The sequence below is a fragment of the Megalobrama amblycephala genome, linkage group LG2 (assembly GCF_018812025.1).
Source record: "Megalobrama amblycephala isolate DHTTF-2021 linkage group LG2, ASM1881202v1, whole genome shotgun sequence".
Lineage (NCBI taxonomy): Eukaryota > Metazoa > Chordata > Actinopteri > Cypriniformes > Xenocyprididae > Megalobrama > Megalobrama amblycephala.
Window position 1 is genome coordinate 7,017,632 of NC_063045.1, and position 23,647 is coordinate 7,041,278.

General features: G+C 35.5%; 1 protein-coding gene and 1 long non-coding RNA gene across 3 annotated transcripts in view; one reads left to right on the forward strand and one right to left on the reverse strand.

Annotated features, from left to right (window-relative positions):
* Positions 1–11: 11 nt before the first annotated feature.
* The window catches only part of zfr2 (zinc finger RNA binding protein 2), a 36,745-nt gene continuing 13,109 nt past the window's right edge, over positions 12–23,647 (reverse strand). For both annotated transcript variants that reach the window (XM_048182319.1, XM_048182316.1), the window contains exons 7-20: positions 22,304–22,486; positions 20,547–20,769; positions 18,452–18,600; positions 15,673–15,792; positions 15,305–15,450; positions 14,148–14,274; positions 13,809–14,008; positions 13,562–13,730; positions 8,437–8,584; positions 6,928–7,013; positions 4,367–4,462; positions 4,168–4,279; positions 2,004–2,101; positions 12–1,922 (exon numbers count right to left, since the gene is read on the reverse strand). In XM_048182319.1, the coding sequence (XP_048038276.1) occupies positions 1,749–1,922; positions 2,004–2,101; positions 4,168–4,279; positions 4,367–4,462; positions 6,928–7,013; positions 8,437–8,584; positions 13,562–13,730; positions 13,809–14,008; positions 14,148–14,274; positions 15,305–15,450; positions 15,673–15,792; positions 18,452–18,600; positions 20,547–20,769; positions 22,304–22,486 (2,031 nt within the window). In that variant the 3' untranslated portion in view covers positions 12–1,748. The remainder of the gene's footprint in view (positions 1,923–2,003; positions 2,102–4,167; positions 4,280–4,366; positions 4,463–6,927; positions 7,014–8,436; positions 8,585–13,561; positions 13,731–13,808; positions 14,009–14,147; positions 14,275–15,304; positions 15,451–15,672; positions 15,793–18,451; positions 18,601–20,546; positions 20,770–22,303; positions 22,487–23,647) is intronic.
* LOC125263352 lies at positions 7,609–8,976 on the forward strand. Its single transcript, XR_007183806.1, has 2 exons — positions 7,609–8,286; positions 8,395–8,976. It is a non-coding gene; the product is annotated as an uncharacterized LOC125263352 (long non-coding RNA).

The following is a 23,647-nucleotide window of genomic DNA, read 5'->3' on the forward strand; positions in this document are numbered from 1 at the left end:
GAGCCGGGTAGTCTGATCATTTTTCTGTTTATTTAGTTAAGCAGCACTACACATATATTCCAAATGAAAGATCACACTATAATTTTTCACAGTCCTACAAAACAAGAACAAACACTCAGCAGGAACATTTAAAAATGCTGGGAAATGATTGCATTATACATAAAACAAGTGGCAGAACGTAATTCAGGCGATATGAATAATCAATTCATTGTACTAATAGCAATCTTTCTAGCAAACCGCACAAGAGTGCGCATCTCTCGTTAGATTTTACTCTTTTATATAAAAAACGTTAAGAATAGAGAGGTATTACATTATATTATATTGCAATATGAAGAACCGGAAATTCACCTCCTCGTTCACATTTCAAGTACTTTAAATCTTTACCGCAGGCACGTGTGAAGAACCACAGACTCTACGTTGTTTAATCGCGTTGTTCGCTAGAGAACAACAGTTCGATACCCTGTCGAAACGCCAGCTTCTCACTGTGAAATGAGCGATTATTCAGTATGCAAATAAAAATAATGATAGCAGAGAAGCAATGAGTCTATTTTTGTGCACCACATGATTTATTTTTGTCCTCCAGCGCTTACAGATCTGATACTTAAACGTGTATAAATCCAGTGTCGGGTTAATAAACAACCACACAAAGCTGAATCGTGTCGCTTTTAACAGCTTATTAGTGAATACTACCAACTGCTTAATTTAAAAACTTAATTCTTTTGAAGATACACAGTAGAGAAACTCGTTTCTTTGCATTAACATCATACATAATATTATTATATAATACATTATAATAATATTATATAGAATATAACTTATTTATATGTATAAATATGTCTAAATATTTTTTTTTATATACAGTGGGATCCAAATGTCTGAGACTTTTACATCCCCCCCATTTTTTTTTAAATTAAATTAAATTCTCTGCATAATAATTTGCGTAATTGACCATCTGCGTACATATTCAATGTTATTAATTTGCCTTCATTTCATTAGTTAGCGAGAAACAGTGTAGAATCTGAAGCTGGCCCGGCGCCAAGCGGGGGCATTAGCAGGCCATGCCCCCCCAAACGAGTTACCGTGTCCCCCCCTTCCTTGCTCCCTGCTGAATGTGAGCGAATTTGAAAGCGAAAGTGAAAGCGAGAAGCCAGCTAACATTCAAAAGAGAGTAGAAATCCGATAAATGCATGAAAACACACAACGTACCCCAGCCCTGGCGCCACCTCTGATCTGAAATATTTCTTATTTTCTTTAAATAATTGTTTTACATTTTTTAAAATCATGAAACTTGTTTATTTCCATGTTGAAATGTGTGAAAAATAAAAATCTCAATGTGGTCTCAGACTTTTGGGCCCCACTATATATTTTATGTAAACATAAAAAAAGACTGGCCTGTGTCAGGATGATTAAAGCTTTTAATTAATTAAGTGCCATTAATATGTGAAAGTGCCTAATAGATTTAATGTGACGTTCAGTAACTGTTTATATTATATGTGGGTCGCTGATCGGTAGCGACGTTCAGTCATCATCTGATACACTGCATTTAAACTTCATGAGCATTTCGGCCTATTTTCAGCTCAGATGTAATAGAAAGACATATTACATCATTAAAAGGGGAACGACTACGTTTTTTCCATTCCTTGTCCTTTTGAAAAAAAACGGAACGATCAAGTGTTATTTTTTCCTCTTTGAGTGATATTTATACATTTTAAAAGGACATAACAGGTTGAGAAGATTACACAGACATCTCAAGGATCTTGAGAATCATCTTTCTTATCCTTCTTTTCGTTGGCTTCTCCCTCCCCGGTGTCACTGCCGTCTCGTCGCCTCTTGCGGTTACGAGCTCCAGCTTTGGATGTCGGCAAGGAGCCCATGCCGAGAACTTTATGGATCTGACGGAAAGCCAGCAGTCGCAGTGCGTGCTGAAAAACAAAGAGACGTCTCTTTCAGAATAGCTACAATGAAGTAAATAGAAATTTTGGCAAGTCACAGCCATTTAGTACCTGTGCACTAGCGGTCACGTCTTCCCTAGCTTGTTTTGACATGCTTCCTAGAGCATCCGTTTGACCTTTCTCACAGGGGTCGAGAAGACCTGGACCATCTGAGGGTTGAAGAAAATTTAAAGTGTAAACAAAAAAAAGGCAACTACTGCATCTTACCCACTGTTATTATTAACTAAAATTAAAAATATTACAAATTGGTGCCAAAAATTCAAAGAAAGCTGAAATAAAATAAAATAAAATAAAAATTAGATGAAAAACTTAAAAACTTAGAAAATGTTTCCTTGGCAACTAAATTAAATAATCAGATGAAAAACATGTAAAACTTAAATGAAATTATAAGTGCTGCCTAGTGTTGTCAAAAGTACCGGTACTTCGGTACCAAGTCGGTACTGAAATTTTGAAAATGTGACGATACCAGCATTTCTGTAGTACCGGTAGTACCGAGAATCCGGGTATATTCGGTACCCACTGATGGGGCTGTGCCAGTATTTACTTGAATATGACACGAGTGAAGCACAAAGCTTTGTTTACAGAAGAAATAATAGGTTAGCAATTAAATGTGACATCGCAGCCATGGAAACATTTTGGTTAATGCCGAATAAGAGAGGTGCGTGAGTCCATACATTTAGGCTTCGTATTCTGTTTTCCGAATCGCGATCTGGTCACCTGATTAGCAGAGAATTTAACAATATTCCATTAGTTATTCCACTGAACATGGAATCTGTTTCTTTTCCCAAATCTTCACTCACGCAGCGGATTATAACGTTTCTTTCGTTCGCATTTAGGCCTATTATAGGCTATTCGCATTATTTACTGTGGTAAAGTAGAAAAACACCGTAGGACAGAAACCTTTTTGCTTGCACGTCAGTTTCTATTTAACAGAGTTTGTGCTTGTTATTAGACTTTATAAGGTGCGTCAAGTTTATTTGTATATATCGCGTTTCATACGCTGGTGATTTTTACTTTCGTTTTCTCTGGCAGCGCTAAATCAAACATAGCCTGAATGTCTTGCCCCTGCGGAGGATAAAACTCGCTCTTCAGACCTTTTACAACAAGTGTCAGTTGTTTGTAACATCAGGAGATAACGAAGATATTATTAAAGAGAAATGGTCTCTTTCCTGCTCGTGTCCCACATCCCTCTCAAAGCGCAAAGCGGCTATATCAAAGTAATAACGGGACTTTGGCTATATATGACGCGTCTTTGTGTGGAAATAAAAAACGAATGCTTTTTGAAATAATATTTAACTTTCTTATTATTTAGGTTACCATTATTTACCGATATTTATTTCATAGTTTTACAGGCTGTGTAGTGTGTTGTTTCTCTGACGGAATAGCTAAAATAAACACGCACGTCTGTTACCCCTGTTGAAAAAACGAGCATATGCTGGTAAAGTAGGTTTTGAAGCTGGTATGCTGGTTTGAGCTGGTTTATGCTGGTCCAGGACCAGTTTAGGACTAGTATGGACCAGCAGGACCAGCATTGGACCAGCATACAGCTTCAAAACCTTACCAGCATATGCTGGTTTTTTCAACAGTACACAATGGATGTTTGAGCATTTAATTATTATTTTTTTTATTTTTATATATATATTTCACATTTTTTTAATTGAGGTAGCCTAAATATATATATATATATATATATATATATATATATATATATATATATATATATATATATATATATATATATATATATACACACACACAAACATACACACACTCCAAATCATATTTAATGTTTTTAAAATAGGCTATATAAAATAGTAAAATAGTTCCAATAGATTTTACTGTGGTACCGAAATTGGTACCGAGAACCGTAAAATTTTCATGGTATCGGTACCGACTACTGGAATTTTGGTACAGTGACAACACTAGTGCTGCCTAACCAAAATCAATATTTGACCAAAACTTAAACTTGGAAAACTTTTGGCAACTAACCGAAAAAAAATAAGTTTAAGCTGAATACTAAAATTACTAAAACTGAAATAAAAATAATGGTAAATAGAATTATTTTTTGGAAAACCAAAACTAATAAAAATGACAAAAGCAGATGACAGAATTACTAAAAATGTAATGAAAATGGAAAAAATAAAACTAATAAAGCTAATTTGAAATATTAATAATTACTACAACAGCATATAAATATTAATAAAATAACATCTACCTGGCAGGAGAATCCCGGTGGCGATGCATTCGAGGACCCTCCGCAGAGCTTCTCCGGGACTGAGGGGGCCGGATGCGCTGCTAATGGCCTTTTCCACAAGCAGCTCCATAGCCTTGGCGAAAGAAAAATCAACACATTGGTTAATACGACTATTATCATCTAAAGCTAAAATCACCGTTAGCAAACAAAGCTAACTGACCCAGTCGGGCATCTTGCCCCAGGTAGGTACACGCTGACACAGGTCCCGCAAAACCCGAATAATGATGACGCAAGACTGAAGACCGTTTGCCCGAGCCTGTGGATAAAAATCATTAATACGCAACAATCATAATTAACAGCCTCATTTCAGTTGATAATGCTAAAATGCTAATAAAAAATTACATTGTTCTTAACAAAATATTTTTCTGACCTCGAAGTATTAGACACTTGTAAGCGAACAGAAAATACTTAATGATTACTTACTATCCAGGTAACTAGCTAGCAAACATGTTAACAATAAAATTAACTAACTAGCCCTGCAAGATTATCTTCAAATTGTTGTTCTGCTTTGACCACGGTCGACCAGAGATAGAAAACGGCCTGTAGAAGAAAACTATTTTAGGCCAACATGCACTATAGCGCCCCCTCGTGGAAATAATGAGAATTCGTAATGCATCGCAAATTCCTTTCAAATGGTTGTTCCACCATGACAGTAGTCGACTTATAGGGTAAGTTCACCCAAAAATGAAAATAATGTAATTTATTACTCAGCCTGATGCCGTTCCACACCCGTAAGACCTTCGTTCATCTTCGGAACTCAAATTAAGATATTTTTGATGAAATCCGATGGCTCAGTGAGGCCTCTATTGAGAGCAAAGCCACTGAAACTCTCAAGGTCCATAAAGGTACAAAAAAACATATTTTAACAGTTCATATGAGTACAGTGGTTCAACCTTAATATTATAAAGCGATCAGAATACTTTTTGTGCGGCAAAAAAAAAAAATAAAAAAAATAATGACTTTTCAACAATATCTAGTGATGGCTGATTTCAAAACACTGCTCGTATCGAATCGAATCAGTGGTTCAGGGCGCCAAAGTCAAATCATTTCAGCAGTTTAGCCGTTTGATATGAGATCTGAATCACTGATTTGAAACAAAAGATTTGTAAAGCTCAGAAGCAGTGTTTTGAAATCAGCCATCACGAGATACTGTTGAAAAGTCGTTATTTAGTTTTTTTGGAGCACAAAAAGTATTCTCGACGCTTTATAATATTAAGGTTGAACTATTAAGGTAGTCACATGAACTGTTTTTAATATGTTTTTAGTACCTTTATGGATCTTGAGAGGTTCGGTGGCTTTGCTCTTAGGGGCCTCACTGAGCCATCGGATTTCATCAACAATATCTTAATTTGTGTTCGGAAGATGAACGAAGGTCTTACGGGTGTGGAACGACATGATTGTGAGTAATAAATGCAAGGTTATGTACGGAAGAGGATTAGGGCCAAGCAATAATAAAAAAATTAAAACCATCTCGAGATTAAAGTTGTTAAATTTTGAGAAAAAAAATCAAAATAAAATGTTGAGAATAAACTTGTTAAATTACTAGAAAAACGTTGTTAAATTATGAGAACAAATTCGTTAAATTATGAGAAAAATCTCCCAACATATTCTCAACATTTTATCTCGACTTTTCTCAAAATTTAGTGAGTTTTTTTTCTCATAATTTAACGAGTTTATTCTCAACATTTTAACTTGACTGTTTTTCGAAATTTAATGACATTTTTCTCATAATTTAACGAATTTGTTCTCGTAATTTAATGACCTTTTTCCCGTAATTTAATGATTTTTTTTCTCGAAATTTAACTAGTTTTTTTCTCGTAATTTAACAAGTTTATTCTCAACATTTTATCTCGACTTTTTTCTCGAAATTTAACGAGTTTTTTCTCGTAATTTAACGAGTTTATTCTCAACATTTTATCTTGACTTTTTTTCTAAATTTAACGACATTTTTCTCATAATTTAACAAATTTGTTCTCGTAATTTAATTACCTTTTTTTGTAATTTAATGACTTTTTTTCTTGAAATTTAACGAGTTTTTTCTTGTAATTTAACGAGTTTATTCTCAACATTTTATTTAGACTTTTTTCTCAAAATTTAACGCGTTTTTTCTCGTAATTTAATGAGTTTATTCTCAACATTTTATCTCGACTTTTTTCTCGAAATTTAATGAGTTTTTTTCTTGTAATTTAACAAGTTTATTCTCAACATTTTATCTCGACTTTTTTCTTGAAATTTAACGAGTTTTTTCTCGTAATTTAATGAGTTTATTCTCAACATTTTATTTAGACTTTTTTCTCAAAATTTAACGCGTTTTTTCTCGTAATTTAATGAGTTTATTCTCAACATTTTATCTCGACTTTTTTCTCGAAATTTAACGACATTTTTCTCATAATTTAACAAATTTGTTCTCGTAATTTAATTACCTTTTTCTCGTAATTTAATGACTTTTTTCTCGAAATTTAACGAGTTTTTTCTTGTAATTTAACGATTTTTTTCTCAACATTTTACCTTGACTTTTTTCTTGAAATTTAACAAGTTTTTTCTCGTAATTTAATGAGTTTATTCTCAACATTTTATTTAGACTTTTTTCTCGAAATTTAACAACTTTAATCTCGAGATGGTTTTATTTTTTATCCTCTTCCGTAGTTATGATTATGTGTGTACTGCCCAAGATATTAAGTACAATTCAAACCTATCCTAAATCATAAAGCCCTTTTTTACCTGAAACCATTTAGCATGTCGCAGAGCCGCTAAATACTCAAGGCACTTGATCCTGTTGAGGACATCCGGAGGGTCTTTCTCTGACACTGCAAGGACACACATAGGGAACGTCATCAATTGTATTTAATGCTTTAGTAATCGTCATAAAAAAGTAAGTAGATCTTGTTATAAAATTATTGTGAAGTAAATGAAAACTTTTTTAGGGGATTTGTGGAACTAGGTTGTGTTAATGTGATCATTACAACACACGTCAAAACAAAAAAGTGACAACACCGAAATGTCACAAGACGAGGGTTTTTCCAACACGTCCAGGTTCCTAAAAAAATTGTTGCAATGTTATGCAAAAGATGTAGATGGAAAGTATTTTTGCTTGGGTCTGTTGATGCAGCCGAGGGCGAATGATTAACAAACCCAAACAGGACAAATATGGAGAACCGTTTGGTTGTAAACAGAATTGAGAATATCGTTAACAAAATAAAACAGCCTTCACAATGACCTCAGGGTTACAAGTCGGAATTTCAGAGGTTGTTTGAGGTCACTCTTCAAAAACTTCAGGATGAGAGGACGAAATTGTTTTAGGCCACATGGTGGATGATAAAATCCACATCAGTTCGGTTGAAAATAGCTAACAGCAATCGAGTTAAATTGTAGTTTAAGTTTAATCTTATTTACAGACATGAATCTCCAAAATGCTTCTGTTATCACTATGCAAAACTATCGTAAACTATTCATACATCGTCAGTCCAAAAATATTGCAGTGCATTTACAGAAGTGACAAATGCATTTTAAAACTGAATCTCTATATGAAAAATAGCTTGCTTTTTCAAAATATTTAAAAGTAAACCAATGAATTCACTCAAAAAATTAAGGTAGTTGCAAGTGAATTTACATAAATGATGTACTGCAGTTACTATAACATAACATAACATAAAATAAAATAATATATAAATTGTTACTAACAATAATGTTAGCATCTTTATTCTTGAAGCGTGTTAATGTTAGAAACTGTGTTTTATGAAAATGTCAACATTCACAATTTTGCAGAAATGGAGTGACTTCTGTTTTCCGTACACATGCAAAAATAAATGCAATTGTCACTCCCAAAACCTCACTTAGTTAACCGCCACTTTATTTATAAATATTTTTATATAGATAGTTTGTAGACAAAGCTAAAAATCGCTCTCATCCTGAAGTCTTCATGTATCTTACAACACAGCTTGTACAATATTGCGCCACAGTGGTAAAGAAAGGTCAGAGATCCTGTTTTTGATTCTTAAAACACTTTCAGAAAAGCAACGCAAAACTGAACGAGGTCAAATAATGGACTCCACCAAAAGAAAAAAGGAAAAGAAAATGAAGGTGGGGAAGGGGATAAAAATGAACAGGAAGGCCAATTCACTGATGGAAAATTTTCTGCATGGAAATATCCTTGTTTTTTATTGTTGTTGTTGTTTTTTTAAACCAAAGGGAACATATAGTGCTGCTGAGGGAAAGCACGGGTTCTCTAACCTTTCTCCATGTTGGGGACGGGGTCTTCGCGCATCACTGGCGAGGTAAGAGAGATGGTGACCTGCATTTTTGGTTCCTTGCTTGAAAAAATGACGATGTTGGCTTCCTCAGGGTGTACCTGCACCTCATACTGATCTTCAGAAAAGGTCTGCCGGTTAAAAGGACACTTTGCATTACTACAGAGGAGACGGCAGGGGCCCCGGGTATATGGGGTCTGTATTTTGTCCCTCATTTTCCCTGTGGTATATTGCCACACTCAAAGGCTTTGCTGAATATTGCACAAGATAAATGGTGATGTAAATGTAAATGAAGTACACGCCCCAGTCTCTCTCTGTAGGTGTCGTAACCAGGCAGTGGAACTAAAGATCAGTTAAAGATACACGGACCACAACAGCAAGTAAAAAACTCATTTATTTGCAGTGATTTTGAAATATATATGAGTGGATCACACAATAAATGACCAAAAATGTGTCTGGGTCAGATTTCATCCCAAATAAGAAATTATATACTGTATCAAGTAAATAAAGTATGTTTTATAAAGTTTTGTTGCCTTTTGACATTATGTCCATGACAATAATCACATTTTCCCCTCATAATTAGTCATTACCACAATGTACAACAATCACATTACTATGCCACTATGTGTGGAAAAAATAATTAATTTGTAAAACATTTATACATGATTCTGGAAGCTTGTTTCATCCATGAAATAAAAAATAAAAAAGGTAATTGTGACCTTTTTTCCCCTCACAATTCTGACTTTTTTTCTTGCAACTGCGAGATATAAACTCACAATTGTGAGTAAGAAGTCAGAATTGCGTGATAGTCAAAATTTTGTGTTATAAAGTCAGAACTGCGTGATATAAAGTCAGAACTGAGAGATAAACTTGCAACTGCCTGTTATAATGTCCAGTTGTGAGGGAAAAAAGATGTTTTTTCTCAGAACTGCGAGTTTAATCGCACAATTCTGATTTTATAACTTTAAGGGGCTCTATGTAGGAATGACACCCAGTGTTCAAAATAGGTACTGCAGTCCAAATTCAAAATATTGTTTGGCCCGCCCCCTCGTTCAAAGACTCGGGTTGCCAGCTTTTACAGCATATGGTTGCCAGTAGGGCTGCACGATTTGGGGAAAATGTCATATTGCGATTATTGAGGTCAATATTGCGATTGCGATTGCGATAGCGATATAATAAACAAATAGTATCAGGAGTCATCTTGCTTGGTTCTCAATGAAAATACACACACAGATTACTGATAATGCTGAAATGTGTATTTCTCAACTCAAACTATCAACAACAGCAAACAAATGCACAGCGTTTTCAAATTAAAATATTTTTATGAAATTAAATAACATCTTTGCATTACTGCAAACTTGTTATAATCCCATTTAAGATATTTGTTTCTTTACTAATCTGTAGTGGTTCAACGGATCACAAAGCTCACGGTTCGGATCACATCACGGTTATGACGTCACAGATCGGATCATTTTTCGGATCAGCACAAAAAAAAATAAAAAATTGGATGGGGGTAACTTAACTTTGCATTTATTACTTAGCCCACTTAAACTATTCTGATACCATAGCATAAACTGCTAGCCTAAATAATACATTATTAAAGGCAAGTGAACAGACTGTTAAAAGAACAAATACCGTACACCAATTACAACAAGCATAGATAAATACTACATAAAGTTACAAATAAAGTATAAGGTCTAACTGTAGTATTAATTTTCATGCACAGAAATGTAATAATTAAATGTAAAATGACACTGTTCATTGTATAAATTTAATATAGATTAATCTTTGTTAAAGCTGTGTTTTGTTGTTTGATTTACATGACAGACAACAGCAGGTATTTATAGGTTGCTGTCACTTTAAGAGTAAGACATGCATGCACGCACACATCGGACAGATATAGGCCTACATCCGAATTCTCACCTCGTTCAATTAAGACATAACTGAATGTGTTTACATGAATACTTGCTGAAGGGGTATTTTGACTGACATAATGCGTGTATGTGACCATCCAAGTGCACTGAGGACGCGAAAGAGAAATCAATTTGGAGTTCGCGAGCTATAACGCGCCTCTCTCTCTCTCTCTGTGCGCGCGAGCCTGGTATGTATGTGCGTCATGTGCGCACCGATAACAGCGCTGCGTGCGATACCAAATTAAATCCTCTTTCCTCTTCAACCACTACTAATCTGGGTTTATAATCTTATAGCCAAAATATCGCCATATAACAGAGGTAGCGTTTTTTCTTGCCACCAGTTCAGTGACCGTTTGCTCCGCATCCATCTTTACCCGTTCTCTGCGCTGCACACCGGAAAAGTCATGACCATGCGCGCCACACATGCCACTGCCTAAACTGAAACTGACTGGTCTTCTTTTTATTAGCGGTGTATAAAATGGGCAAACAGCTCTCAGATAATGGGTTGTTGTGTCCACACATGTATTTTTTTATTTATTTATTAACTTATTATTATTTTATTTCATAAAATCGCAGCATTTTGCGTCATATAATCGCACAAGCTTGACATCGCGATTGCGATTGCGATATGATTAATCGTGCAGCTCTAGTTGCCAGCAACAATAGGGAGCGCAATTGACAATGAAAGCTGAGGAGACTTAAACACTGTAAGCTGATGAGTTGATTTATCTGTTTTGATATGCTGTTGTTCATAAAGATATTTAGATGGATTCAGAGGCTTTTTAGTAGAGATGCACCAATTGCAATTTTCTTGGCCGATTCCGATTTCTGATTTTTTGTTAGTGTGATCGGCCGATACATATTTTTTTGCCGATTCTGATTTTCTTTCTAAGAACTATATAAATGACAACAAAAATCTACTTTTCTTCAATGCAGAGTTTTATTTTCATAAAAAAAAACAAGTAAAAGTCAGTAATAAAATATAAACAGCTCAAATAAATGCAATAGAATAAAGAGAGCTATGAAACTAAGTTTTTCGGGTTAACTGGGTTTTTATTCAGGCAAGAAATACTACAGAAATTAAAGTAAGCAAATGTAAAATAACACATTGTGTTATTTTGCATTGGTTACCTTAGTTTCTGTAGTCTTTATTGCAAATAATTCTTACCATTAAAGTTATAAAACGTATTCAGTCAAGAGCAGAAAGTGATTTTCTTTGTCTTTTGTTCTTTGATTAACATGACAGACAGCAGCAGGAATATTGGACTGCTGTCCCTTTAAGAGTCTATGAACGGTGTTCAACGGACCCAATACTGTTACACACGACATGAGTTCACTTTCTTAGCTATTTAACGATTAAAAACTGACTGTGTTTATCTGTGCACTAGCCAAGATTGCCTGTGCTGCTGGTTTTGACATACTTTTGTATGTATTTGACAGTTTAAGCGCAGGAAGGTGCTTATTTTGGTACTTGTGAGTCTGTTTGACTTCCGTCTCTGAAGACTGAGCGTGGCTTGTTCGCTTCACTAATATAGATCAGTGGTGTGAGCGCGAAACCTGCGGGAATGACTAAAATTATGCGCAATACAAGCACTACTTAACCGGAGCGAATGAGACGAGAGAGAGAGAGGAGGCGCCCGCGCGGGTGTGTGTCACTTCACCGTGACAGAGAAGAGAGCGAGAACGCGCAGGTGGCGTTATCGCCTGATTCTCTGACACAGTTTGTTTGCTGGTTTCCATGGCTGCAATATGCGTTGTTTTCCGCCAACTGGCAACCTGTGATGTCTAAATACTATTGGATAAACTGCAGCACACGGTTTCACAGAGACCAAAACAAAAACAGACATTCCGACACGGAACGCACATTTTCAAAGTAGAATATCTGGCTGTAGCATTGTTTTTCTGAGAAACAAGTAGGTGAACTTAGCATGTTTCCTAAATATCTGCAAACATATTAGGGTATTTTTATGCTTTATTAAAGTAAAAATCTTACATAGAGCCCCTTTAAAATTGCATGTTATAATGTCAGAATTGTGATATAAACTCGTAATTCAGAGAAAAAAGTAAGAATTTACCTGCAAATTACCTTTTTTTATTTAGTGGAAGAAACAAGTTTCCATACATGATAGTATTGTACTAAATGTATGCTGGTTTTAACAAAGAAAAAACTGGATTTAAATAAAGAAATGCTGGAAAGGACAATGTTACGGTAATGAGTTTTTTTTTTTATCAATAGCTACGTTTCCATCTAAAGATGCGAATTTGGTGTGCAAAATTGAAATAGGTCATAAATCATTTGCGAATAAACCAGTTTCCATCCCACTTCCAGGGAAATTGGCGCTAAATGTTTGTAATAAAAATGGAAGTTGCAGCAATCAGGGAAAAAACTGTGGCTCTTTTTACCTACATCATAAATGATTTGTGCCTCAGTGCAGCAGATGAAACGCAATCATGTGAGACGCTTCTAGAGGGAATTAAACCAAATTATTCTGATGACAGACTTTGGCTCGGGCATTTCAGAACCACCAAACCAACATTTGAGATGCTGTGATGCGATTGGTCCGCTGGTTAGTCCAGTTATCCAATCACATCCTCTGCTGAAGCAAAGTCACTTGAGTTTTTTGCTGGCATTGAGTTTATGTGCATGTCTTCTTATTGGATAAGAATAAAGATCAATGCATATTTTTATGTGCATCTTGGCGCTTCCGTCCAGCGTTTTTTGTGAATGTCCCAAAATGCGCATAAAAATAGGTGGATGGAAACATAGTAATGACATTTTAGGGAAAATGTTTGTCAAATAAAAAAAATGGTAATGTGCCTAAAGCTATGCTTCAATTGCTTGACGCAAAATATATTTTGATTACATTCAAATATTTACACTTAATTGTTGTTTTTTTTTAATTAAAAAAAAAAAAAAAAAAAAAAAATGTTTTTCCCCTTCTGATTCTGGTGTGAAATTTACAGCTGAGCTTCAAGAAACCCCAGACTCTACATGTCACTATAAATAAACCTGTCATGACATCTGGGATCACGTGATTTCTCAAGTGAGTAATTTCCGGCATATGAAGGGAAACAGAGATAAAACCACAAGAGCAACGAAATGAGTGTTAACAAGTCAATAATGGTTTTCAGTAGCTTCGACATGAACGTTTATTTTACAAGCATCTTAACGCAAGCAAAAGGCGGCAGTCTTACCGCTAGTTGTTTGGGCAGCTGCTCCGCGACGGTCCTCAAAAGAGAGACGGTGGGTTTCTTGGCCGCCAGCAGGATGAGCTGGACGTTGCGGTCGCCGCGCAGGAGGAGACCTTTAGCCAGGATTCCCACACGCATGACTCCTTTGAGAACACGAGCCTGAGACTCTGACCTGCCCGAGAGGAAGAGCGTAAATCTAAACGTCCCGCAACAAAGTATAAGAAGTCAGCTAGCTAGTAAAAGTTCTCACTGTTTGTCCGTCACGTCATCGTCGGCGTCGTCCACAGCGCTCGCCTCCTTCTCCAGCAGCGAATCGGACACCAGTTTGAGAGCGCGCTCAGAATGCGAGACGATTCGCTGGACGGCCTGAAGCTCCTCCTCCACGGGGTAGATGGCGGAGTGTTTGGCCATGATGTGGCGGTCGTCAGGCGAATCTGGCCGCCGCACGGGCTAAAGAAAAATGGGAGAATTGCTGCGGTTTACCATTTAATAAAAAAATACTACACATTTAATTATCTTCTAGCGTCAGCTTTGGTCCATCTGAAACCCGCAGCGAATGCCATGGATTGCGGTCAATGCTTTTACTGACCAGTAGGGGCGGCACCGGCATGTTGGGCCGGCCCATCAGAGGGGGCGGGGCCATCCTGCGCCTCTGCTCGCCCCAGTATAACTGCTCCTCCTCCATCCTCCTCCAGTACATGTCCTCCTCGTACCTCCTGATGGACGACAGAGAAATAAGGATATCAAGCTGCCGTACCACACAAAATTAAATGCAAAACTTATTGTATAGTTATAGATAATATTTGCAAAGATTTTTCTACAAATTTATTTAAAGACTGCTGAATTTTAGTCATTGTATGTAAAGTGTTTGAAGGTATATTGGAGGTATATTTTTTAGAGATTGCCCTGAATATATACTCTTTGTTATTCAAAGTGACTTAAATCATGTTTGATACATTTTTGATTCAAAGTTGTATTTTTTACACCAAAGTTATTTGATTATATGTATTTGAATGTTTTCATACTTAAAATTGAACAAAAGAAGTTAAAATTATTATATTTATAAATAATATATTTTACACTAAATTTAAAGAAAGCCTAATTAGTCATATGAAAATATATATAGGTATTTTATTTTTAGGTATATTTTATAGGTAATATATTGCGCTGAATATAAATCATATAGATTCATTATTCAAAGTGACTTAAATTATGTTTGATGCCTAAATGATACAAAGTTTCTGCAACAAAATTATGCAAAAAAAAAAATGCTTTGATAAAATTCTGAAATGTAAATAAATGTTTCAATGTTCAAAAAAAGTTAAAATTATTTTGTATTATAACATTTAAAAACTATTTTTATACTATGAAATTAAACTTATGAAAATAAACTTTATGCTTTTTTTTTTTTTTCTCAAATTTCCCTGAATATAAAAATGATTATTTATTCTTGATGCATATTTCAGTATTTTATCTTTTCACAACTTTTTTTTTTTTTTTTGCACCAAAATTTTGGACCCTTTTCACGGACTGTGATGACACTTCCAGTTATTAACATTCAAAAAAATAAAATCTGCTGAATTAAACTACAGTATGTTTCAAGACTCTCATTGAAGGAATTAAAATGCATGTTGTTGTCATTTTGTATATTTTTTCATGCTAAATATTCTGACTTGCAGTGAAAAGGCCTTCTGAAATGTGCAATAAACTAAAACTGTCAGAGATGGCGGGAAAGCTGAAGATGACCTCATTTCCATGTGCCAGCGCTGCTCGTCCTCTTGCTGTCTCTTCAGCACAGATTTCTGCTTCTGTTTGCGCAGTTTGACTTCCAGAAGCTTCCGCGCACGATTGCTGGGCTTGATCTCCACAGGGAGGTCTGGGTTCACTTTTTTCTAAAAAAAACATTAAGGGGAAGAAATTGGTCAATAAATGCAGCCCTGATATGTGAAGCTGACGTCAGACTTATTCATTTTTTGTGAATAATCTGATCTTTTGCTTCAAGTTAATGAAGTTCCAAATAAGTCAAATATTTAATTTGCCGGATTATTCAGTAACAGACATATTGTTATTGTGGCGTGTAATGATGTTTTTTTTTTTTTTGGGTAATATCTTACCTTGTACTGCAGCCGGTGTCTCCGTCCCTTTAGGTGCATGTCTTTAGCGTTGGGATCGTTGAAACTGCATTCACACAGTTTACAGTGGAAGCGAATCACCTTACCGTCGTCATTTCGAACCTGAAGAGGGAAAACGCATGATTTAAACACTTAAAGCCCTCAACAGAGTGACAAATATCCAGTTAGCCTTGAGCATCAAACACATTTACTAGAGGAAACCCTTTTGATTCAGACTATTTCGCTAATAAATCTGATTTGCAAACCAGTTGGACTGATTCATTTAGGGCGTGTTCACACTTGTAGTTTGGTTCTCTTTGTTCCTCTGGTCTGGACCAAAAAATCATCACAACATCACGTCCTGTTTTCGGTTCATTTCAATGTCTTTGGTCTGTGTTGCATTCATATTTCTGTTGAACCACACCAGAGTTTGTTTGAAAGTGGACTAAGACCCATCTTTTCAGTGGTCTCGGTCCACTTGTTTGTGTGCGCAACAGGGTTTGGATGGCAGCGTTCACACTTATTCAAATGAACCACACTAACAGAGCAATCGCACCAGAGGTCCTGTTTACACCTGGCATTATGGTCGAACAGATCACAATAGGAAGATGCTAAATACAGGTGTAATTGGGGTCTAAAACTTTTTGAGCTTGTCCACTTTTGACCACTTCCAGAGGTTGTCGAAAACGCATTGGACTGGATTGTTTTCATAGCGTAAACGCTCATGTGGTCGAATGTGTTCAAACAGTCACAAAAGACCGTCTACTCTCCACCTACTGACCTAATGCATAAACATTATGGGAAGCACGCTAGCCAGACTGGATTTAACCCTCTGGAGTCTGAGGCTGATTTGGGGCTTGGAGAAGTTTTGACATGCCCTGACATTTGTGCTTTTTTCAGTTGTTCATAAACATATAAATGGCAAAAGTGTCATTACACTGTATTCAGCACAAACTAGGCTACCATAATATGTGAGGAACATGTATGTACATGTTTGTATTTTTGAAGGAATAACGTTTATGCGTGGTTATTAAAAAAAAAAAACGGTCACTGAAATAAGGCCAAAAAAAGTATATTAAATCTGTGTTCACAAGACTTCTGTGTATTGGAGGTTGTAGACTAGAGTTTTTGCTTCAGAATGAGGTAAAAATTATGCTGCCTACTCCTTCATATAAAACAATAGAGAGATTTAGTTTTTGTAAGACACTTTTTGTCAAGAAACAGTATGCGTGGAGGCGTGAATCATCATGAATAATGGGTGATTTACACCTGAGAAGACAAAAGAATCGCATAATAATGACCTGAAATGACTTGCATATTAATGAGGCCTTTCAGTCAGGTAGGCTGTGAAAAAAACCCTCTGTAATAATGTCTCAGCTCATCATAAACAGCAATACTGTGAAATATTATTACAATTTAAAATAATGGTATTCTATTATATTCTTTAAAATATAATGTATTTCTGTGATGCAAAGAGTCTGAACAATTATGTTACCTCTATGGCATTTCATATAGGCTTTTAGCTTAAAAGCATGCACATTTGGAGAAATATTGATGGATTCTTATATATTTATGTCAATTTTCTATACAGAGGAGTAATATTTATTGTCATCACTATGAGTGCTGGATACTGTGTTTTCAATTCATACTTGCAGCCGGAGGGCGCCATGTACACCTTTAGGCCACAAATTCATATAAAGAAGAAAAGGAACCAGGAACTAACGGCATGTCTTCTAGAGATCGCTAACCATGGCTTTAACATCCAAATAAACACTTTTCAAGACAATAAATAAATGATTGAGACAATGCATAAAAGTATTGCCTCTGAATTTGCCTCTGAATAGCGCTGGCTCCGTGGGCGTGGCCGCATTTGCGGATAATGAGCTGAATCACGGAGGTCTGACATGTGTCTCTTTTCATACAGATTACATAAACACAGAATGTTTGTTTTCGATTTGACTTGCACAATTTAAAACCTGACATTTCAACATTTCTTTAGACATGAGTGTCATTTTTTTGTCATAAGTTACAGTTCATTTTCTGAGAACTATCAGATTGGACTTCGTTCAGAGGGACAGGAGAGATCACGCATCATGTTAGTTTTCTTTATGTTACAAAAAGCACAACATTGTGTTTTTACTCTGAGTGTACACAAATAAAATAAGATATTCTATAGTTTCAATTGATATATTACTTATGTCTCTATGACAAGAAATGACGGAGTATTTTAAGTCTGTTTTGCTGCAATGTGAAAAAAATCCTGCAAAACGCGCCGGCGCGTTTTTAGACCTCAGGGAGTTAAACTTTGTCAGCTGAAGACCCAAGTTCGGTTTGACGATGAAAAACGTACCAAGCACAATGTTCTCTAACCATTCCTGATTTAAAACACACAGCTGGTCTCGCGGCTGTCAGAGCAGAAACGAAAGCTGCTGCTCTTTGTTTGTTTTTCTGTCATCTCTTTTCACATTCATATGTATATTGCGCGAGCTTATTTTGTCCATTAGATCGAAAGATCTGAAAAAACCCTTACATTTACCAACCCAAAGACCCTCAGCTTGAAGAAATCAGGACAGAAGTGGTTGAAAGTGGACTAAAGAGACCAGGTGGAAACGGGAACGTCTCCCTCGTCTACTTGTGATCCGATCGACCAAAACGCATCTTAATACCAGGTGTAAACAGGGCCAGAGATGGTTTTAATCTAACCAAAGTGTGAAGGACAGCCTCAAACTCCATACAATACGTGGCCAGTGAAATATTTCAGAGTTTGACTGAACGGTCTCACCTCCTCTACATAATCGTGTCCCACAGGCTGAATGTCTCCTTGAGCTCCTGCACCGTCACCGTCCTCATCATCACTCGAAGGGTCCGTCTTGACCACGGACGGCTTCACCTCGTCCATCTTTACCGGAGCTGCTGTGGATGCTCTACTGCCTGAAGGGAAATGGATTTTGGGGAATTTATTTCTGATTTACTTCATTTACGTTCATGTTTCCGAAACGGGACTGTTCATAAATTGGAGAAATTGCTAGTAAATTTCACAATTAATTACAAAGAAACGTCAAGTAATGCATTGATTTAGGGTACATTTACATGAGGTACAAAAAACAGAAATGTTTTTCTGCAAAAATAACTAAAAACGCTGTATTCTGCTGTCAGGCCAGTTGATGGCGATGTCACTTTGTAAAGAGGCACTACACGCTTATAGACTGAACATGTGATACACATGCGCATGACGTCACCGCTTTCACAAATTTACATTTTTGTAGTTTTCACGGAGACGATACCGGTATAATTTTCAAAACTTTGCGTTTTTGGGCCCCCAAAACACTGCTGTCCTGTAAATGAACGACCAAAACACATAAAAAGCTTTCTGTATTAACAGTACTGTAAAGACTGAACAAGTATTTTCTTGTGAAATATACTACTTTGTTTTAGTTACAACTATGAAAAATAATTTTGTACACTATAAAGTAACCAAGCAACTGAAATGTGCATGTTGTGTACATAAATCTTAAACTTAGTTCTTGAGTGCAAGTTGTCATATGACTACTACCTCAATCACTTACCTCATAACCTACTGAGTAACATTATGTGGAATAAATATCACAACTCTCTAAAGCAGAAATATTGAGCAAGGCTTCTGTGTTAATGCCATGTCTCATTCTGAAAGACAAATTACGGCAACATGACGACTGAATGTGTATAAATAGATGCTTCTTCGGCAATACAGGATGTAAAGCATCTATTTTCATATCTCAGGGTTTGAGAGAAATGCATTAAAGAGGAAATATTATCCTTATCTGTGATCAGTGTGAACTCTGATTGTGGTGAAGGTGAAATTAAGGCAAAGTGAAAAAAAGAAAAAAACATCATCGCTACACTGGGGGAAAAAAAGTTGTTTGTTAGTTCATATTAATGAATTACCATATTTTCCAGAATATAAGTATAAATACAGATGTATAGCATTTATAATGTTTGTACATGTTTTTTTTATTTCTGAAAGTAATGTAAAATTTGACCAAAGTGACTTGTTTTTTTTCTCTCTGAACAATGAAAATTTGTCCTGAAAATACGGTAATGGTAAAACATACAACATCAATGATGCATTCGTAAATGTTTAAAATTAACATTCGCTAACATTAATAAATAATGTAGTAATGTTATTCATTGTTCAAGTTAACTAACACTGTAATTATTAACAAATGAGACCTGATTGTGATGTCTTACCAATATTTATTAAAGAAACTGTCACAAAAGTTGAAAAAATTATAGTGTGCATCAGTTGTAAAACAAATCTTGCTTAAATTGTTGCATTTTGCATGACTGCAAAAATTCAAATTCTATTCAAAAATGTATGCAAGGATAGTTTACCCACATTACGTTTAACAAAGGAGGCCAGATAAGGTTGCTCACCGATAATGGAAAGTTTAGTACACTTTCTGTTTGAATCATGAAACTTATGTAAAGCATCAAAAATGTGACATTTGTTTAAATCATTCATGCAGAAACTGATCCAAAAACATGTTTTGGGTAATGAATTTGTGAAATCATTCTTATGTAAAGATTCACAACTGCAAATGAATTTAATACATTCACATGACCTCAGAGGTAAATGTTGCATATGATAAAAATCATTCAGAAAACAACTGCAAAAATTTCTTATGAAAATACGTAAAATAGTCATCTCAACTGAGACTAAATTTCTGCGTCATCATTCGTTATCAAAAATCATTAATAAAATAAATTTATTCGCAATTGCGAGAATTGTGTGCAAACAAATCGTAAAATCATTTCTTTTAAAAAACAGATTCCGAATTGTATTACGAATGATAGACAGAAATTCGTTCTCCTCACATTTCACGAACAAGGCCACTCACCGATAATGGCAACTTTAGCAGCGGTGGGTTTTTTCACAGGAGCGGACACGGGTTTGGAAGGAGCCGCCGCTGGCATCTTCTGCGCCACCGATGCAGGGGTGGGAGTGGCTGTCGTCGCCGCCGTTTTACTAGTAGTCATCGTCGTGGCAGCGGAGGCGGAGCTCACGAAAACGGGCTCCGTGGAAGGGATGGGTTTGCCAAGTTTGGTGTGCAACTTCACCACCTGAGGAAAGGTTTGAGAGCATTCGTCAAGGACGCCAACAAAACATGTTCAAAAGCTTGAGAAGAGAAATGGCATAATTAACCTTATTTGATATGCAAATCTCTAAGTTAGCAACATGATCAAAATCTATTACATGCCTTCTGTCGTCTGATTGATAGCTCATACTTTTTAATTTAATAATAATAATAATAATAATAATAATAATAATAATAATAATAATAGCACAAGCATCCACCTTCAGCTCGTGGTTTGTGTACAAAATGTACAAAAGACAAGGACTTCCTGGACTGAAGCAACTTAGGTTCAATTGCTAACCCATTCATTATTTTGTAGAAAAATCATGTTCAAATGTGAGTATCAAGTCAGGCTTTTGAGGAAGGTTTATTTGTTCATCTCTCAATCATCATTGTATTGCATTGCATTATATGTTTTAAAACTACAGAGCTTTGATCATAAAACTAAGCATCTTACTAAGACATATTATTGGCAGATATTGATATTTATATGCATTTTATGCAACTATTCTGCTATACTGTGATAAAGATCTCACTGATTTACATTACAAGCATCAGAATTTTATCTTTTTGGCATATAAATGATTTTGTTCTCATTATCTCATACATAATAAACAAAAAAACACATATGCAAAATTTATTTTAAAGGCTCAATTTAATAAGATTTTAAAGTTCCCCTGTATTCAATCATTTTATCCCTTAAAACTCATCTCTGATCACCAAAATGACATATTTAAACATTTTTCCTGTGAAAAAATGTATTCCTGCCTTAAAATAGCTTGAATGTAACTCTACACCCTTGCCTCATTTAATATACACAGATCAATGAATATGCTAATAAGCCCCGCCTCCACTCACTCACACCAGCTCAGAGATCCACTCGGTCAACTTACTGAGGTAAACGCTGCACAATGGTATCGCTCTTTACAACATCGGACACATACCGGCAATTACTATGATTAGCCTTTTGCTTGACTACATTATCAAACAGCTAATAATGTGTTGCTAATGTTACACAAACCATGTTCCCGTTTGTGAGTCAGACAGCTGTCTTCTAACAATCAGTATCATTCGAAATGCTTTGAACTTCTCAGAACGCCGGCAAAGGAGGGCATGTAGTTCATCATAACATCATCATTTTCATCATACACCCACCATATTGCTAAATCTACACCATTTTTCATATCAGCAGAAAAATATACTGGGATAACCTTCTTTTGAGGCTTAATTTCCATGGTCAATGATATGCCCGTCAGCACGTTGACGTGATTTGTTACAAGGTAGTTTGTGACATCACAAACACCTGCGATTTCAAACTACAGGTTTTTTTTCACTGCAGTTTTAAACAGAAAATACTCAACAATGGTGCTGACTTCTGAATTTGCACATGGTTTGTCTTAAAGCATATTTAAAAACATCACATAGACATATAAACAACATTAAAAACTTGATTTTCACCACAGGGGTCTTCTGACTACTATTTCATATGTCAAGGTTAGCCGTCGTAATACTCAACTCACCTTCTGGTGCTTGGATCCCCGAATGTGCGCGGCATAAGCATCGGCGCCGGTGCACGAGACGTCGCACAACTCACAGCGCAACTGCGTCTGGACGCCACGAGGGCCATTGGTCACCTGACTCCCGCTCTTCTGAGCCGCCTCTTTCTTCTTGTGCTTCTGTCCTTCCAGATGTTCTCGATACGTCTGCAGGAGAGCACAGGAACCAATGTCAAGGAAGGAGTAAGTTTACTGCAACTCCTACTTTTGCAGAAAACACAGACGGAACGGCGGAATCCAGGCATAAAAATGGAATTTACAGTGGAATGTCTTGGAATGTCATGGAATTTGGCAAATAATGGAAGAATAAATCAAAATTAGGGCTGTATAATGAAACAAATGGTGATATGGACTAGAGAGAGAGTCACTTCAGCAGCATTTCACTATTTCATTTGAGAAAAACAGACACACACAAACTCAAAGCTCTTCACCACAATCTACCAAAATAAAAGTTCGGTTTAAATTTAAATTGTTACAGAAAAATATTACAACAGAAATAAATTAAATTAAAAAGATTAAGGAATATCACGCAATATTTCTTTCATGTTTTCATTTTAACAGTAAACCTCTGTTGCCAAAAATAACAATGACTGTTTTATCAGATTAAACTGTTAATGTTTATGCCTTTGTTTGATTGCCATCGATAATACATTTGTATTGAATCTTAAATCCAGAAATATTAAAACACAGAATTCATGAAAAAAAAAAGAAATCTTAGGGCTCTATCATTGTTTAAAAAAAAAGTAATTAATTACTAAATTGCAAAACGTTTTATGAATTCAACTGATTAGACATGCTTTTTGATTATTACAATTTAATTAAACCATTAAAATGAAATCCAGAAAAATTAGAGCAAAAAGAATATGGGAAAAATTTGGTGGAAAAATTTAAATGGATACCATAGGGACTTAAAAAATTTAATTGGTGTTAAAGTTTTAATAAATTGTTGTTAAACTTTGTTGTTTAATTTTCATGATTTCAATTAATTAGACATGCTTTTTGATTACCAAAATGTAATTTAACCATTAAAATGAATGTGAACAGAAAAATAAAAGGAATTTGGGGAAAAAATAAAAGATTTTATCAGGCCCTAAATATGTAAGTTTTGTTTTTAAATTGTATAAGTTTCATAATTTCAATTAATTAGACATACAATTAATTCGATTAATTTAATGCTTTTTATTACCAAAATATTAATTTAACTATTAAAAATTGAATCCAGAAAAATTTAGTTGGAATAAAAATAAAACGGATTTCTTAGGGCACTAGTTATCACATTTGAAAATGTTGGATTCAGGTAACCGCTCA